The sequence below is a fragment of the Schistocerca piceifrons genome, chromosome 7 (assembly GCF_021461385.2).
Source record: "Schistocerca piceifrons isolate TAMUIC-IGC-003096 chromosome 7, iqSchPice1.1, whole genome shotgun sequence".
NCBI lineage: Eukaryota > Metazoa > Arthropoda > Insecta > Orthoptera > Acrididae > Schistocerca > Schistocerca piceifrons.
The window spans coordinates 103,906,425-103,925,624 of NC_060144.1; the positions used below are offsets into that span (position 1 = coordinate 103,906,425).

General features: G+C 39.0%; 1 protein-coding gene across 1 annotated transcript in view; it reads right to left on the reverse strand.

The window, feature by feature from the left end:
* LOC124805380 (F-box/WD repeat-containing protein 2-like) overlaps positions 1-19,200 on the reverse strand; it is a 129,284-nt gene that overhangs the window by 85,927 nt on the left and 24,157 nt on the right. Inside the window, exon 2 of the mRNA XM_047265937.1 lies at positions 18,240-18,510. Within this exon, the coding sequence (XP_047121893.1) occupies positions 18,240-18,510 (271 nt within the window). The remainder of the gene's footprint in view (positions 1-18,239; positions 18,511-19,200) is intronic.

Sequence of the window (19,200 nt, forward strand, 5' to 3'; positions counted from 1 at the left end):
AATAAAGTTTCCCCTTCCTGGGACAATGAATTCACGGTGTTCTTATTTCAATTTCCAGGAGTGTATTTAAAAAGTCACATTTGTGATGCTGTCTGCAACATATCATCTCACAGAGTATCAAAAACATGATCACGAATAAAATTATTAGAAATGCATAGAGAGATTGTCATATATCATCTTTTGGTCACATTGGAACAATATCTCTCAATCCTTTATTGAAAGCATCTAAGCATTTCTGTCAATTGTAGGAACCGGGACAAACATTAATTCCCCTATAATTTCGAAGTGTTCCCAACCCGGCCTTTTTGAGAGTTCAGTCTCTTTTTGTCGAAAAACAGTAATTGGCCATAATTCTTTCAAAGGTATAAGGAGGACTGTTTTGTATTGATTTGTGATGAGCCATGACATGCTGTAGTGAATTTTTAGTGAGCAGGTACACTTCCATGAACCACAGGTAATAAACAAATCAGCTCTCACATGAAGAGGGGACAACATGTATGTTTTATTTGCAATAGAAATGAAATGTTTCCTCTTGATGAGAGAAATGTAATCAATAGTTTGCAGCAGTGAAAATACAAAATAATTTGTCAGTAACAAATATAATGTTCCCAAACACTGTTGCGAGGAAAAATGATAAATACACTTATTGATTTCACTTATATTCAGTGAACTCTCAGAATACTTTTATCTAGTGTGACAAAGAAAGAGTAAATGAGCTGTGTGGTCCCAGGATTCAATGAAAGTAATAATATTCAGAAAACCACCTACAACTGACCACTGACCATTAGTTACAAATCAAGTCAAAGAGCCTGACCATTCCCCTAGCACTGTATTATCAAAACCAATTGAAACACACCACACACAGCATAAGCTCAGTGAACTTTCTCATGAAGCAAGGCATATGCACATACATTGAGTACTAACATGTAATGGGAAATGTGATTGATTGATGAAGTAACTGCTCTATTGTCTCACTGTTCAGTCACAATACATCAACAGCTACAGTAATAGATAGAGTGATTTGACCTATGGAAAGTTCAGGGTGGAATAATAACCTGCTATCTCACCTCATGCCTCCTTCTTACCCCAGGAACCCAACCCTTATTGCTTCTCCCATCAGACGCAGTTTCATTCTACAATCTGCATCTGTAGACAGTGGACGTGTCTGTGTGTGTGTGTGTGTGTGTGTGTGTGTGTGTGTGTGTGTGTGTGTGTGTGTTCTCTGGTTCTGAATAAGGCCTTTATGCTGAAAGCTTGAACACTTAGCAGTCTTTTCATTGTGGGTGTCTGCGACACAATGCCTCCTCTATATAGTGAGTAGCAATAATGTCAATAAGAGGTGATATGGCAGAAATACAGGGAATCATTTGGAAGGAAAATAAAGTACCAGATGACTGGAAGAAGGGGATTATAATACCACTGTTAAAACAAAGGAAGTAGGAGAAAGTGTTCTAATTGTAATCACCCTGTTATCACACTGTCTTAAGATATTGGAAAAGATTATAGAGAAAAGATAAAGACTGCTGTTGTAAAACCAGTTTGAAGAGGAACAACGTGGACTGAGAAGCAGCACTGGAACAACACACATCGTATTTGCACTAAGACAGTTACTGTGAAAGTATTTGGAAAAGGGTAAAGATATCATGACCATGTTCCTGTATTTGGAAAAATTGTATGCCAGTGTACCAAAGTGTAAGATATGGGAGTGATTATAAAAACTAATGGCTCCAAACTCCCTGATAAGGAAAGTGCAAATGCTATATGAGGGCTGAAAAAGTTGTGTGCAGGTGGGTAACAGCATATCAGACTGGTTCAGTACAGAGAGAGGTGTGCAACAGAGTAGTGCACTTTCCCCATTACTTTTAATTGCTTTTATGGATGTGATCATAAGCAAAATCAAAGAGATAGGAAATAGTGATTTCTGAACTTCAATCTTTGATGATGATGTGGCTACTTAAGGAAAACAGAACTAGAAGTGCAGGGAAGTTTAAAAAGTATCAGTTGACAGTAAGCAACAACAAACCTGTAGCAATTATTATGAGTAGTGTATCTGGCCAATGCAACCTGGTGCAAGATGGAGATAAAATTGAATGTGTGGAAACTTTCAATTTCCTGGTAAGTAAATATCAATGAATAGAACAGCCAATCTAGAAGTAGAGAGGACAGTAAGCAAGAGATCTGAAGTTTATCATCAAGTGCATAGTTTTGTGTGTGACAAGGGAGTACCTGCGAGAGACAAACAGACCATGTTTAAAACAGCTGTCATGTTCAAGATTTCATGTTTAAAATGCTTCTCCTGCCAATTATGACATGCAACTTGGAATGCTATGTAATTAACAAAGCTGATTTGAGCAAGTTACAAGCATGTGTAATGAAGGTTCTGCAATTCGCTTTGCAGAAGACTAAAAGAGAGAAAATTAGGAATGAACATATCACAGGACAGATGCAAGTGGATTTGTCAGTGACTAAGAGACTAAGCTTTGCACGGCTCAATTAGTTTGGACATGTGAAGAGGATGAAGGATAACTGCCTGCCAAAACTATACCTGGATAGAAATGTGCTGGGGAAAAGACCAACAAGATGACCCAGACAAAGAAGTCTGGATCAGATTAAGGAAGACCCAAAGACTATAGGAGAAAACTGGGAAACAATATGATGACAAGAATTACATCAAGATAGAGCAAAATGGAGGCAAATAGTTCATGAACACCCTACCCAGCTTGCTGGAAGAATATGGAGATGATGATGATGATAGGTTTACAGGGTTAACAGCTATGGAGCCTTGTCTGAAAATATGTAGAATGTGCTCCAAAAATATACATAGCTTCCCACTACAGAACTAGTCTCAGCTGCATCAAAGATTGTAACCCACACTGTTTCATAGAGCATACAAGTACTTAATGTATACATTTTTGCACAAGGCAAACATACACATTGCCATTTCTAACTTTAGAGATTTTACTACCATTTTTCTACTTACAATACGTGTTCATGATGGCAGCATGTGACCACCTGATGATTGTCACTCTTTCATGATATTTACCTAGCACAAAAACCATCAAAATGACTTGGAGTTGCTTAATAATCCAGCATCTTTATTCAAATTGCACCCAAGGAGATGCCCAGCCAATTTTTCCAGTTGAATATTTTATATACTTTTCAGATATCATTTATCCTCTGCAATGACAAATGTGCACTAATTCCCACAACAAAAGAATCGGTAGCAGGCGTAATGTGCTGGTCATTCTGAGGACAACCTCATAAAGCAGAGGCTACTACAACCTGGAAACAAAATGAAACATAGCTGCCTAGACATCTCCTGTCTAAATAATAAACTGATGTTGTTAAAACAAGAAGAAGAAGAAGAAGAAGAAGAAACTTATTGGACATAAATTACCCCATTTGCCTTGCTGCAATTTCATTACAGAACCGCATTTCAGTACCATGTGAAATCAACAAACTGTTGATACAAATAAAGTGATCCTGCAATGAACACCTCTGAAAATTAGAGAGCGGAGAAGTAAGTAAAGAGCTGAGCTGGTATTAGTATTAAGATAATTATGCTGTAGTTGTCATAATAGTTATAACAAGAGAAAACATTCAATTAGTCAAACCTACACCACGTGGTGGCCAGGTCAATGGCAATTTATGCATCTCTAAAAAGGAGACTAGGAGAGATGTATTTACTACTCTACACATACACTTATTAGCCAGAACATTATGACCATCGACCTCCTATTGATATAAATTTGACCAGGTGATAGCAATGACACCTGGAGAGGAATGACTGCTAGTCAGACATATGCATGGTGCATGTAGTCTCAGTGAGTGTGCTGTCCATGTGTAGAATGGGGAAGGCACGCAATGTATCCGAGTTTGACCAGGAGTAGATTATGATGGCCTTGAGGCTCAGCATGAGCATTTTGGAAACTGCATGACCTGATGGGTGGTCAAAGAGTGCTGCAGTGAGTGGCTTCAATACAAGGCGAAACCAAGGTGAAATCATATCCAAATGGTGTGGGGCTGGGCCTCCCCTCATTACAGATGTCTCACATCATTGGCTGGGCAGAATGTTAAAACAGGACAGGTGACAAACTGTTGCGGAGCTAACATCAGACTTTAATTCTGGACAGAGTACACGTGTATCTGAACATAAAGTACACCAAACACTCCTAGTAATGGGCCTCTGCAGCCAACGACCCACACATGTGGCATTGTTGACACTACAACATTGGTAACTACAACTGAAACGGACATGTGACCACCGGCACTTGATGGTGGTGCAGTAGCAGAGCATTGCATGGTCTGATTAATCCCAATATCTTCTTCATCATGGCAATGGGAAGGTGCGAATCTGTCATCTTCCAGAGGAACTGCTCTTGACACCCGTACTGCAGGACAGAGACAAGCTGGTGGCGGCTACATTATGCTGTGGGGAACATTCACGTGGTCATCCATGTGTCCAGTGGAGCTCGAGCAAGGCACAACGATAACCAAGAAGTACTCTACACTGGTTGCAGACCATGTACACCCCTTCATGACTATCACATTTCCTGATGGCAGTGGCATTTTTCAACAAGATACTGCACCATATCACAAGACCAGGAGTGCAATGGATTGGTTCGAGGAACACAGTGGTGAGTTCCAATTGATGTACTGGTCCCCCAACTCACCAGATCTGAATCCAATGGAACACATCTGTGATGAAATTGAGTGTGGCGTCAGAGCTCATCGCTGCCCTCCCCTGAATTTACATGAATTAGGTGACTTGGGTTTGCAGATCTGGTGCCAACTCACTCCAGCGACCTACCATGGCCTCACTGCTTCCATGCCACGATGCGTCGCCATTGCTATCCGTGCCGAAGGTGGACCTGCCGGCTATTTGGTAGGTGGTCATAATGGTCTGGCCGATCAGTGTACACTCCACAAGCCACTGCACAAGGCCTGGAAGAGGATACTTTGAACAGTATTAGTGACTTTCTGTTAAGTTCAGGTCACATACATGACATTTAATTTTTTATTATTGCACTCTTCTTAAAATGGAGGACTATTGAATTATTTGCAGTGGTGAGCCAGTACAGGAACAGCACCGTGTGGCAGCACAAGGTAGGTGCTTCTGTGGCCGCAACAGTAATAACTTCCCTTTTACAGTATCTTACACTAATCAAAAAACAAAACCACTAATAATTTTCCAGATTCTGTGTAAAATTCCATACACTCAAATTTAACTTCTCCAGGTGACTGCCTAGTCCATCTATATGGAGCTTCTAACTGTATGACTGGCCATGAGAAAAATGTGGTCATGATGTTTCCCAACACTGATGGAACACAGACACAGAAAACAGTGCAACACAGTTAAACAATATGGTAACTACAACAGCCCCTAAAGTTTATTTTACTGAGGAGAGAGGAGGAGGAGATTAGTGTTTAATGTCCGGTCGACAACGTGGTCATTAGAGACGGAGCGCAAGCTCCTTTCAAAGGAACCATCCCTGCATTTGCCTGAAGCGATTTAGGGAAATCACGGAAAACCTAAATCAGGATGACCGGAGACGGGATTGAACTGTCGTCCTCCCGAATGCGAGTCCAGTGTGCTAACCACTGCGCCACCTCGCTCGGTTCTTTTACTGACATTTGCAGTCAGTTAATGAGCTGAAGTGTATTTCCTGAAAGAGTGAAGTATGCTGTGGTAATATCAATTTATAAAAGTGGAGAAAAGCAACTGCCCTCTAATTATTACACTTTAATATCACATAGGTTTGGCTTCCAAAAGAGATTCCCTACTGAGAGAAAAATAAATAATCTCACAAATATGCTTCTCGTTGAACAAAAAAATAAATAAATAAATAAACAATAAAAAAAATACAAAATACAAAACACGACCCTGCTGGCATTTTCTGTGGTGCTGCAAAGGCCTTTGATTGCATAGATAATGAAATTCTACTAGAGAAACTAAAATGGTGTGGTGTTTAAAACATTCCCCTTTGGCATGGATGGAGTTTTATCTTAACCCTAGATGTGTATACCAGGGTCACTCTGATAGTGGAAGTTTTTGTTTGTTACTGTGCATGTGCACCTGCACATACACAACCCACTGCCAGCATTAGGCCTAAATCAGAACTAGCAGAGGACGGACTTTTGAAGTTGTGAGACATTATTGTTTAATTAATTTCACAGACATATTTTTTGAAGGTTCACTATAATACTGGTGTACACAATGTGTAAGTTTTCTGTAAGTTATGTGAAAATGGCACATAGGAATGACATTTTACTAATTGAAGATGCTTTATGCGGAACACTGTTAGAAGAATTCAATCGTGAAAGTGACATAAGTGACTTTTGTGATGCAAGTGATTCAGAAGCTGATGCTCTTGCAGCAGTTACTGACAATGGCAGAACTGATTAGTTTGTCACAGGCCAAAGAAGAAAATAGCCATCCAAGGTAAAAATGGTCACTTTTGGAACACAGCCATCCCTAATAGGGGAGGTCTGCCAATTGCCAATAACACTGTAGTCCATATTCCAAGAGTGTGGATATAATGAATAAATTTATGAATAATTGAGAACACCTCAAAATATTTCTGTAGTAAATGCATTTCATTAAATGAATAGCATCCTCATCTAATTAAACTGCAGACAAAGTCTTTAGATCTGAATCACTTTCAAGTTTCATCATTGAAAAAGTTCCATGACAGATTTTACTTAATCTCAAATGCTGGATGCATTAATACTAATATTGATTGAAAAAAATATGTCGGTGAAATAAAACACACTTAGTATATGAGAGTCCAATTTCATTACAAAATTTTCTATATTCAGGCAATTTCTCCAGCAAATAATTGATGGTCACAGTGACCCTGGTGTACAGCTGGTGTGACAATTTCAAGGGTGTACAGTACTAGTCTACCAACAGAAAACAAAAGGTCACATTAACAAATTATAACACAGAAATAGGACTAAATCTGGAGTGGAGAAACATTAAACATGGTGCTCTGCAATATTTGGTTCCTGGTCCACTCCTGTTTTTGGCCTACTTACACGAGGTACCTGGAGCATTAGAGGTCTCTTCAAATATTGTGACATTTGCCAATGATACAAGAATATTGCCAAGGGGTCAAAACACACAATTACCTGACACAGGCAGCAGACTAATGGAACAAGCTAACAAATTATTCACAGCACTTTGACCTTTCATCTCGCAAAGAGTCACATTATGCAGATCCAAACAAACCTAAATGACTTACACGTAAAAAAAAGTAGTGAACACGAGACACACACAGGATGAGACTCCATGCGTGAATCTTCCAGACGTGCAGAATCATAGTAAACTTAGATGCACCAGCATGTGGACAAGTTAACTGGAAAGCTCAGTTCGCCTAGTTTGTACTCAAAAATCCCTCCCACTGTGTTGACCCTCCTACAGGATTGCTACCATACTTCCACTCAATACGTCCTGTGGTACAAATTTCTTCAGCTAAGGTCAAAAATTATTTAGTCTACAGAAGTGCACTGTAAGAATATTGTCTAAAGTTGATAATGAAATATCTCACAAAAGCTCCCTAGAGAACTGGGGGATTCTTACACTTATATACAAATACACACTCTCTGTAATGGTATTAGAGGTTAATAACAAGATTAAATGTACAGGGTGTCCCTCTCAAGAGTTGTCAGGCATATTTTCCCTTGCGTTTTGGCAGATATTTACAATTTCATTTTTGGAATGTATAGCTGGAGTCAGCTCTAAGCAAAACTGCTCCTCGTGTGGTCCATGCGAAGCCCAATGTCAACAGAAAGCGTCAGATTGCTCGCCATTACAAATTAAATTATTTTTAAAGTGGAATTTTACATGTTCATTCAATTGAGTGGTCCCAAATTACTCTAATGTTATATTCACTTTATTGATACGTACTCCAGCAAAGGCAGCAACATCCTGGACAGCACTAACTGCTACCGCCATGGAGCAGCACAGCTCATTCATGGCTGGCGTACTGGTTATTCTTCGTGTTCTACTGTCCCTGTTAATACATATCGATAAAGTAAAATACTGTGTCTGAATAATTTTGGATTGTTCTACCAAAAGGACATCTAAAATTCCCTTTAAAAATAATTTTGTTTGTAACGGGAAACAGACCAACACTTTCTGTCAACACAAGTTTTGCATGAAAGATGTAATGAGCAGTATTCGTTTGGGCTGACTCCAGCCCCAAAAATATACTGAAACATCACAGAAAATGCACCTGATGACTCTTAGCAGGGACACCCGGTAGAATGAATTGTGCAAATCACAACCATAATACTAAAAATAAAAATAATTTGCATATAGACAGTGCATACCTCTCTAGTATTTGGATTGGAGGTTTATAATCTGCTGCAGAAGTCAATAAGAGGTTACCAGCAGACATCAGGAAGTGTAGTGTTACGAGTATATATGGTAATCTGATGTCTTGCCTGTCCCAGCGACGTCAACTAAATGTTTATAAAATTTTCTTTAAATGTATTCGTGTTAGATTTATTTCCAAATGTTCACACAATTTTATTTGTTTTCTGTTCCATGTGGAGATCATGCCAGTACAACATCATACTTCTCTGTGGACACAGCATTTTGCAGTGTAGGTTGCCACGATGGTTTAGTAAATGGCCGGTGACTGTGAGAAGATGGGGTCCACCCTGCTGCGAACCTCATTGTGTTTCATTACAATAACATAGGTCGGCGACATTAAAATTGTTTAAATTTATTAAGTGCTTTTTATAGTGTTTTCAATGCTGATTTCAGGAAAAGTAGTGAAAAAATTCCATCATGTACAGTTATTTCACAAACTGCTTGTCTAGTTTTAGGTTTTTTCGATATTTCAGCACTCTAGTGAGTTTGAATTTTGGCTTTTAGGATCTCCATAAATTGTTATTTAGCCATTTTTATACTAGATATACGTAAAATAAAGAGTAATTAAGAGAAACAAGCAGTATTTTCATGTCAGTGCCTGTCTGTCATGCTGCCCCTTCCCCCGTCATCACCAAGCAATGAGCTTCTGCTATTGTCCTTCAATTCACAGTACCTCTTCACTCTGTATTGTTCACGTATTTTTGTTCCTAGTACTTTAAAGTAGTGACTGTTTTCTTGTGTTGTGAAGGTGCTTTATGGACAATGGCTACCACAGGATGTATAAACCTGCCAGATTGCTTCTGCTACATTTTTGGTAACTATACCATTAAAAATCAACAAAGAAACATTTCCGATTTTGTTGAAAAAGTATATTTAACCTATTTTGGTATAAAGTTAGGCGATCAAGATAAGCCTTGGGCCCCACACAAAGTTTGTCCAGTGTGTGTTGAAGAACTGAGGCAACGGTTTCAATGTAAAAAGTAGTCCTTACGTTTTGGAATATTAATGCTTTGGAGGGAGCCCAAAAATCACACTTTCAGTTTGATAAACAAAAAGGATATTTCTTACCCTAACATTCAATCAGCCATTTGCCCTGTTGCTCATGGACCTGAAGTATCAATATGCTCTCCTCCAGATTCTTTGGATGATATAGATGATCACGAGACATTGGCTCAGCAAGGAGATAGTGAAGAAGACAGAGATGGCTATGATCCTGGCACAACCGATCCCATTCCATTATCACAATCTGAACTGAATGATTTAATTAGAGACCTAGGCCTTTCTAAAGAATTGGCAGAGGTTTTAGGATCTAGATAGAAAGATAAACATATATTGGCTCTGGGTATGTCCTTTTCTTGGTATTGATCAAGGGAAAAGGAGTTTGTATCTTTCTTCTCTCAAGAAGGTGGCCTGGTGTTTTGCAGTGATGTTCCTGGACTTACGGCATGTTTCAAAATAGAATATGCTCCTGATGGGAGCATTGACTCTTCAAAAAGAAGCCTTAAAGCAGTACTTCTACATAATGGCAATAAGTATGCTTCTATACCAGTTGGACACTTGGTTCACTTAAAAGAATGTTACAAAAACCTTGAACTAGTTTTAAGCAAACTTTCCTATTCAGACCACAAATGGACACTATGTGGTGATTTAAAAGTGATTTCAATGCTGCTTGGTCAACAAAGTGGCTATACAAAGTACCCTTGCTTTCTCTGTGAATGGGATAGTAGAGACAGAAAGCAACACTACATAAAAAAAGTTTGGCCCTTGAGAAGAACCTTACAGGTAGGAGTAAAAAATGTTGAGAGGAAAAGCCTTGTGGATCCCAAAAAGGTGTTACTTCCACCACTTCACATTAAGTTTGGTCTGATGAAACAATTTGTTAAGGCATTGCCAAAAGAAGGGGAGTGTTTCAGATATCATTGTGGACAGTTTCCTGGTTCATATGTGGCAAAGCTAAAGGAAAGAATCTTCGTCGGACCAGACATTAGAAAACTAATGACAGATCGCAACTTTGTGGTCAAAATGAAAACAAAAGAAAAGGCAGCAACATACATATTTTAAATTAGTTGTTACTGGTTTCCTAGGAAACAAAAAAGATCCAAACTACAAGAGAATCGTCGCAGACATGCTCGACAACTTTAAGAAGTTGGGCTGTTACATGAGCATTAAAGTTCATTCTCTCCACTCACATCTTGACTACTTCCCTGCAAACCTTGGTGATGTGAGTGAAGAGCAGGGCAAAAAGATTCCATCAAGACATCAAAGAAATGGAAAGAAGATATCAAGGAAGATGGAATGTCAACATGATAGCGAACTACTGCTGGATGATAAAAAGAGATTCAAGAAGTCCACAGCTGGAAAAGCAATAAAAGACACTTCGTCAGAAAGCGAAAGTGTAATTATAAGGATTTATGAGCTTAAAGAGAAATGGAAGTGTACTGGAAATGTAGTTCAGAACATGATTTATAAATAAAATGAAATTTTATAATGTTGGAAAAAATGTGATAAATTGCTTAAATTTTGTTATTATACCCAAAAATACTCCCTTTTTTGTGAGAAAACCTGGCATGATAGAAAAAATGGATTGCATTTTTGAAATCAGCACTGAAAAGTACATAAAAGTCAGTTATCAAATTTCAAACAATTTTCAAAAAATATTTTTTGCAGACCTGCGTAATTAAAAAAACAACTGAATCAATGCTTTTCAGATGAGCCTGTAATTGATGCAAGGAATATTTAGTATCCTTTATAAGTTGTCAGAAGGTGGATGTGGTCTGTATCACACTGCTAATACTTCAGGTGTATACAGTAAGAGAGGAATTGTTCCATGTATCAAATATAAAATAAACTTCAATCAGACAAGAGAGATATATGGGAGTTCTGAATATTTTATTTTGAGAACATTTAATATTCCACAATGCTGTATCTAAAATTAATGGAACAACATTTAAATAATAATAATAAATATTTTGATTGAAAATATAGTCTCAGATACCACCGAGTGAAGAGTACGTCATCACTGAAAGGTAGACATCTCCGACTTAATGATCTGACAGTTAGTTCTTCAAGCACAATTAAATAACGCTGTTCTCTGCTGAGAATTGCTCACAGAACCTGCATATTTACGAGGAAAATATGCCAAAGCAGTATGAAATCTTGTACTTTTTAGGGAAAAAAGATAATTAATTCACTATAAAATACTTCCAGGTTTCATCGAGTTTCCTAGGAGTCTGATGCCAATGAATTAATACCTGCTGCAGAAAGAACAAAACATCAAGTTCAAAAGAAACACTACAGCAGGAAATTGAGAATAACAAGGTATTCAAAAATATAGCAAAAAGTTACCTCACAAGCCACTTCTTCTGCAATTTATCAGACTATTTGGGTTCAGGCACGTAAATTCTGCTTAACTCTAAGCAGGGTGTGTTACAGTTACATACAAAATGAAGTATCAGGTCAGAGAAAAACAACATGATAATAAAATGACAGCCAACCGGTGACAAGCACACAGTAGTTGCTCTGGCAAACAGACATGTTTGGGTATGTCTAGCAGTGTGGTTTTTTTTCAATCATTTGTTCAATGATGTCAACTTTGTAACAATGTCGACCACAGGCATTTCAATCACTTCCAGCAATATTTCAGAGAAAAAAAGATTGTTTGAAATTTAACGTTTATGTTTTACATTTTACTATTGTCTTAGTTCACACTGTCTGATCTACTGTAGTTGTTAGAATAAAGGTTACTTCATGCTCTCTGTACATTATCAAAAATTAAAACAAGTGGCCTTTTGATTTCACCATTGACAACAATGCACCTTACAGCAAAAACACATGGACTACCTTACTGCAGTGCTGTCTCTGCAGTACAGCTCATCATCTTAACAAAATAATAACATTACGGCACTTTTAGAACAGTTGATATAATAGAAAGGCTATATTCAGTAAATATGGCAGAAAATCTACATCTGACTTAACCAGCAATGAATACGAATTTAAGAGTTGTCTAGCTTTCACTGCTCAGCTGAAGCCATCATCTTGAGCAAATTTAATTAGTAAGTGCACTCCTTGGCATAACAGGTATCAGCTGTGGCAAGTTACTTTAAATGCACACACTTCCACCTACTTGCCACTGATTAATTGTCATTTTATGGCTGTATGTCCTCAATGGTGCATCTCCAAACTACAGTTATTTGGAAGAGCTCAGGAAAAAGATAGATTATAAGTAGAAGCAACTGTCAAACTGTACTGTAGTACACTGTTCTGAACACAACTTGCCCATCTACAGTCTAAGTATGAAACTTCCCAGTGCTGAAGATAGGAGAAACTCTAATCATTGTGCAACTTACTTTTCACACATCCAGAGTGAAATTAAAGATTAAAGCTGTATTAAGTGCAAATATCACAAAAAAGGACAAAAAGAAAATTAAAAAACACTTCTCGATTTGTTGTCTTGTACTTCATTGGATTACCACTCTGTTGACATTGTACTGGTAAAACTTAGCACTTAAGTCCACAAATGGGGCAGTAGCATGCAGAGCACTTTTCGTTTACAGTATGTACATAGGCAACACATCAGTTTCACACAGCTGATGGGAGTATAGATGTAGACAGCCAAAGAGATGAAAACTTCCTGGCAGATTAAAACTGTGTGCGGGACCGAGACTTGAACTCGGGACCTTTGCCTTTCACGGGCAAGTGCTCTACCAACTGAGCTACCCAAGCACGACTCACGCCCGGTCCTCACAGCTTTACTTCTGCCAGTACCTTGTCTCCTACCTTCCAAACTTTACAGAACCTTTCCTGCGAACCTTGGAGAACTAACACTCCTGAAAGAAAGGATATTGCGGAGACCTGGCTTAGCCACATCCTAGGGGATGTTTCCAGAATGAGATTTTCACTCTGCAGCGGAGTGTGTGCTGATATGAAACTTCCTGGCAGATTAAAACTGTGTAACGGACCGAGACTCGAACTCGGGACCTTTGCCTTTCACAGGCAAGTGCTCTACCAGGCTGTGGCTGTGGCTAAGCCATGTCTCCACAATATCCTTTATTTCAGGAGTGCTAGTTCTGCAAGGTTCGCAGGAGAGCTTCTGTTAAGTTTGGAAGGTAGGAGAGGAGGTACTGGCAGAAGTAAAGCTGTGAGGACGGGGCGTGAGTCGTGCTTGGGTAGCTCATTTGGTAGAGCAGTTGCCCGCGAAAGGCAAAGGTCCTGAGTTCGAGTCTCAGTCCGACACACAGTTTTAATCTGCCAGGAAGTTTCATATCAGCGCACACTCCGCTCCAGAGTGAAAATCTCATTCTGGAGCCAAAGAGATGTTCACTGTAACAGTTATGACACTTGCAGCACAATCTGAGATCTTGGTTATATGGAAAAGTGCCAGTTTTGCTGGAAGATGGTAAAGTCATCAAATGTAAATATTACATTATCAAGATTGAGGCAATAGGCTGATATATAATTTAGCCTGAGACCTGCATTTGCCACTGGCAATATGTGTTCCATATTCAACACTCATCATCATGACAATATGCAAACCAGACTTTGTGGTTGGTTCATGTAGTTCTATTTTCTGAAGAAAGATGTCATTGCCAATATCAGAAAAGCCTCTTTTACACAAGTGATTCTTGCCTTATTTGACTAGCAGAGGCAAGTGAGTCTACTGCAGCAGACTTGGTGAAGTCAATGAATGTGATACAAGAAGAAACTATTTATTGGATTACAGGTCATAATGTCGAAATGATCTGCAGTGTGTTAAAAGGTTGAAGTTAGATCAATTGGTGATAATTTAGCTTGGATTTGGCAAGCCCAACAGTTGTGATGATATGACAAAAAGCTTGGCAACATTTACCAAACAGTTCAAGTACTTATTCAGAAGATGGTCAGTCATCACAGGTTATATACATACATCTTATATTGCTCCATATAGTCTTTTCAGCTATACATCGTGTGATAGAAATTTGTTTTGATGATTATGACTGCTGCATTTTTAGAATACGCGGCACATTTTTTCCTTTGCATTGACGTTATGATTCGATACAATTGTTTCTACTTTTTGCTATGAAATACATTGTACAATGTCCTGCTCTCACATTAGTCGTCTATTTACAACCATCTACTGACACTCTGCTCCATTCCCATCACACCTCATGCAAGCACTGTTAGATTTTCTCCATCACATATGTAAGTAATCACACTCCCCTGATCTAAACTCTTGTCAAGTTGCACAGCGTGACAAAATAAAACAAAACACCCAAAAGGTGAGGGGAAACAAAATAAAACTTCATTGGTTGAGAGGAAATATGATGTTATTTTAGTCATTACGAAATCAAGTCAAATTTACAAAAACTTGGCAATATGTGACTACTAATCAGTATGACGTTGTACCCCATCTGGCCTGGATGCATGCATTGATTGGGAAGAAAGTCCTCTCCTCAGGCAAAGTGGCCAATAAATCTTGTTACTCATCCTCGATATTCTGATTACTAGCACCAGGGTTGTAGTCGACATCCAAGCGGGACCCACAGATTAGGGAATATTGATAACAGGGGAACCTCAACATCACACACATTGTTTATACAGAAATTTGGCGTGTGTGGATTAGCATTGTCCTGCTGATAAATGGCACCACAATACTATAACTTAAGAGGTAACACGTCAGAATGCAGGATGTCCATGATGTATCGTTATAATGTCAGAGTTTCTTCAGTCACTACCAGCCATGACCTGAAGTCATACTCCACGGCTCCCACACAGTTGTTGTTGTTGTTGTTGTTGTTGTTGTGTACTTCAGTCCTGAGACTGGTTTGATGCAGCTCTCCATGCTACTCTATCCTGTGCAAGCTTCTTCATCTCCCAGTACCCACTGCAACCTACATCCTTCTGAATCTGCTTAGTGTATTCATCTCTTGGCCTCCCTCTGCGATATTTACCCTCCACGCTGCCCTCCAATACTAAATTGGTGATCCCTCGATGTCTCAGAACATGTCCTACCAACCGATCCCTTCTTCTAGTCAAGTTGTGCCACAAGCTCCTCTTCTCCCCAATTCTATTCAATACCTCCTCATTAGTTATGTGATCTACCCATCTAATCTTCAGCATTCTTCTGTAGCACCACATTTTGAAAGCTTCTATCCTCTTCTGATCTAAACTATTTATTGTCCACGTTTCACTTCCATACGTGGCTACACTCCATACAAATACTTTCAGAAACGACTTCCTCACACTTAAAATCTATACTCAATGTTAACAAATTTCTCTTCTTCAGAAACACTTTCCTTGCCATTGCCATTCTACATTTTATATCCTCTCTACTTCGACCATCATCAGTTATTTTGCTCCCCAAATAGCAAAACTCATTTACTACTTTAAGTGTCTCATTTCCTAATCTGATTCCCTCAGCAATACCCAACTTAACTCGACTACATTCCATTATTCTCGTTTTGCTTTTGTTGATGTTCATATTATAGCCTCCTTTCAAGACACTGTCCATTCCATTCAACTGCTCTTCCAAGTCCTTTGCTGTCTCTGACAGAATTACAATGTCATCGGCGAACCTCAAAGTTTTTATTTCTTCTCCATGGATTTTAATACCTACTCAGAATTTTTCTTTCATTTCCTTTACTGCTTGCTCAATATACAGATTGAATAACATCAGGGATAGGCTACAACCCTGTCTCACTCCCTTCCCAACCACTCCTTCCCTTTCATGCCCCTCGACTCGTGTAACTGTCATCTGGTTTCTGTACAAATTGTAAGTAGCCTTTCGATCCCTGTATTTTACCCCTGCCACCTTCAGAATCTGAAAAAGAATATTTCAGTCAACATTGTCAAAAGCTTTCTCTAAGTATACAAATGCTAGAAACGTATGTTTGCCTTCCCTTAATCTATTTTCTAAGATAGGTCGTAGGGTCAGTATTGCCTTATGTGTTCCAATATTTCTATGGAATCCAAACTGATCTTCCCCGAGGTCGGCTTCTACCAGTTTTTCCATTCATCTGTAAGGAATTCACTATAGTATTTTGCAGCTGTGACTTATTAAACTGATAGTTCGGTAATTTTCACGTCTGTCAACACCTGCTTTCTTTAGGATTGGAATTATTAAATTCTTCTTGAAGTCTGAGGGTATTTCACCTGTCTCATACATCCTGCTCACCAGATGGTAGAGTTTTGTCAGGGCTGGCTCTCCCAAGGCTGTCAGTAGTTCTAATGGAATGATGTCTACTCCCGGGGCCTCGTTTTGGCTTAGGTCTTTCAGTGCCCTGTCAAACTCTTCACGCAGTATCATATCTCCCGTTTCATCTTCATCTACACTCTCTTCCATTTCCATAATATTATCCTCAAGTACAATGCCCTTGTATAGAACCTCTACACACTCCTTCCACCTTTCTGCTTTCCCTTTTTTGCTTAGAAATGGGTTTCCATCTGAGTTCTTGATATTCATACAAGGGGTTCTCTTTTTCCCCAGGTCTCTTTAATTTTCCTGTAGGCAGTATCTATCTTACCCCTAGTGAGATATGCCTCTACATCCTTACATTTGTCCTCTAGCCACGTTGCTTAGCCATTTTGCTCTTCCTGTCGATCTCATTTTTGAGACGTTTCTATTCCTTTTTTCCTGCTTCATTTACTGCATTCTTATATTTTCTCCTTTCATCAATTAAAATCAATATTTCTTCTGTTACCCAAGGATTTCTAGCAGCCCTCATCTTTTTGCCTACTTAATCCTCTGCTGCCTTCACTATTTCATCCCACACAATATCAGGAGTAATTCCAATGTGCCTCTGCAAAACACTGTATGAATGGGACTGCTCCTCATGTCACTGCCACGCCAGCTGACAATGGTCACATGGGACAGTGCTGGACCATGAATCATCACTGAACTCAATACAATGCCATTCCTTGGGTTTCCATGCTTCCAAGTCATGGCACCAATAAAAAGGCAGCTGTTTGCAGTATGGTGTTAGTGGCAGCCTATGCATGGGACAGTAATTCCCTAGTTCATCTGCTATTAGTCTCTGAACAATGGTGTGGGGTGACACAGATGTTGCACGGAGTCCATTACTTGTTTCTGGATGGCAGGTGCAATAAAGGGCTTTAGAAAATGCGTTTATTGTACAAGAATTTGATCCTCCCTTGGGGTGGTTACAGGTGGACAATAGCAACTTAAATGATGAGCCCACCTGTGCTCATGTTCCCATGCAATGCAACATTGGGCCACTGTCATATCCGAATGCCACAAAGTCTCGATACAGGACAATTTAACCAGCCGGCCAAATGGCGACCCACAGTAAGGCCCCTTTGAAACTCTGCCAGGTGCTGGTAGTGCTGTGTCACGCGAGTATGCAGCATCTCCATGTCCTTTACAGTTATCATTAAACATCTGACATTGCTCTTGCTCCTCAAAAACCCGACCACACTTGGTAAAACACTAAACATAAACCACATTAATGTACTGTAGTAGCCATTCTCCCTGTCACAGATAAATCCAACTCTTATCATTTACATACTGCCTGCTGGTGTGCACATGGACCAAGATACATTGACATCTGACCATGTCTTCTGGGTGCTGCAGTTATTTTGTCAGGCAGTGTATAGAAAGTGCTTTACAACTCCTCATTTCCTTAATTTCAAGAGTTTCAGTTTTTCTGTTCCTTGAATACACTCTGTATCTTCTACAGATTTAAATACTTTCCAGTAAAGTGAGTTACAATGTCAATGTTAACGAAAACATAAGTCATATTTTCCAAGTAGTGCTTCTCACAAAAATGTTTGAACGCTTTTCTTCTTCTAAAATGTATGCCAGCACAAAAACACTGCATAAACCTACACAATTAAATGTTTATAATTTATAAAGCCACACACAAACCTATTCCACTCCTTATTCACACAGGATGCTTGTATCAATGATACAACATCAATATAATGACATATGTACTCCTGTAATTCCACTGGAAGAAAGACTAGTATGTCATGATGAAAGTATTTGTGCACTTCTTTAAATATTTTGTAGCGTACTTCTGGAGTTGTTCCTTCTAAAAGAAAGCCAAAAAACTTCACCTGCTCATCAAGTGACAATGACTTAAATTTAGTTTGTGCCTCTATGATCCACTTTTCAGCAGACTCATTACGTTCACCATCTGGAACAAAAGAAAGAAAAAAATATATCATCAATGAGCAAAGAAGTCTGATATCAAAGCAATGGGATGAGGTCTTACAACAAAATAGTCTAATTCGAGCAACTGAAACTGAAGTAATGATGTTAAGATAAAATAACAGGAACAGAAAGCTGGCAACAGTGATAGATGGAGCAATTACTTTCCTGCAACTCTCACTATTAGGGTTCAAATACTAAAATAAGAGCAGAATGTGACAATACAGTATTATAGTTGATGTACCTCTGTGTACAGAAACTTTTTGCCCAATATGACTTTAGAACATGTGTAACCAATCTCCACAAGACCAAAATACCATCACACTGCTTCTGGTCAAAACATCTTTAGAATCTGAGTAATCCTGTGATCATTTAAAAAAAGTATATTTCATATGGCACTGATAGCTGGTATACCTACAGGGTAGCTTCAGCCGCTTGTCCAAAGGGTGTTCGTTCTTCCTTGATGCACGTTGGCCTCTTCCTTGGCAGATGGCTGATAGTTGTATTATACGTATGTTTGTAGAGTGTAGGAGAATATAATGGATGCGTGTGTAGTGTAGTGTATTGTAGTGTAGCATTTTGTTATGTTTGCATTATATGAGGATGATGAGAGAAGGGGGAGGGTGAAACCCAGTGTCTGCACATAGCCTACTCCTTGCAAAGAGCACTGAGGAGG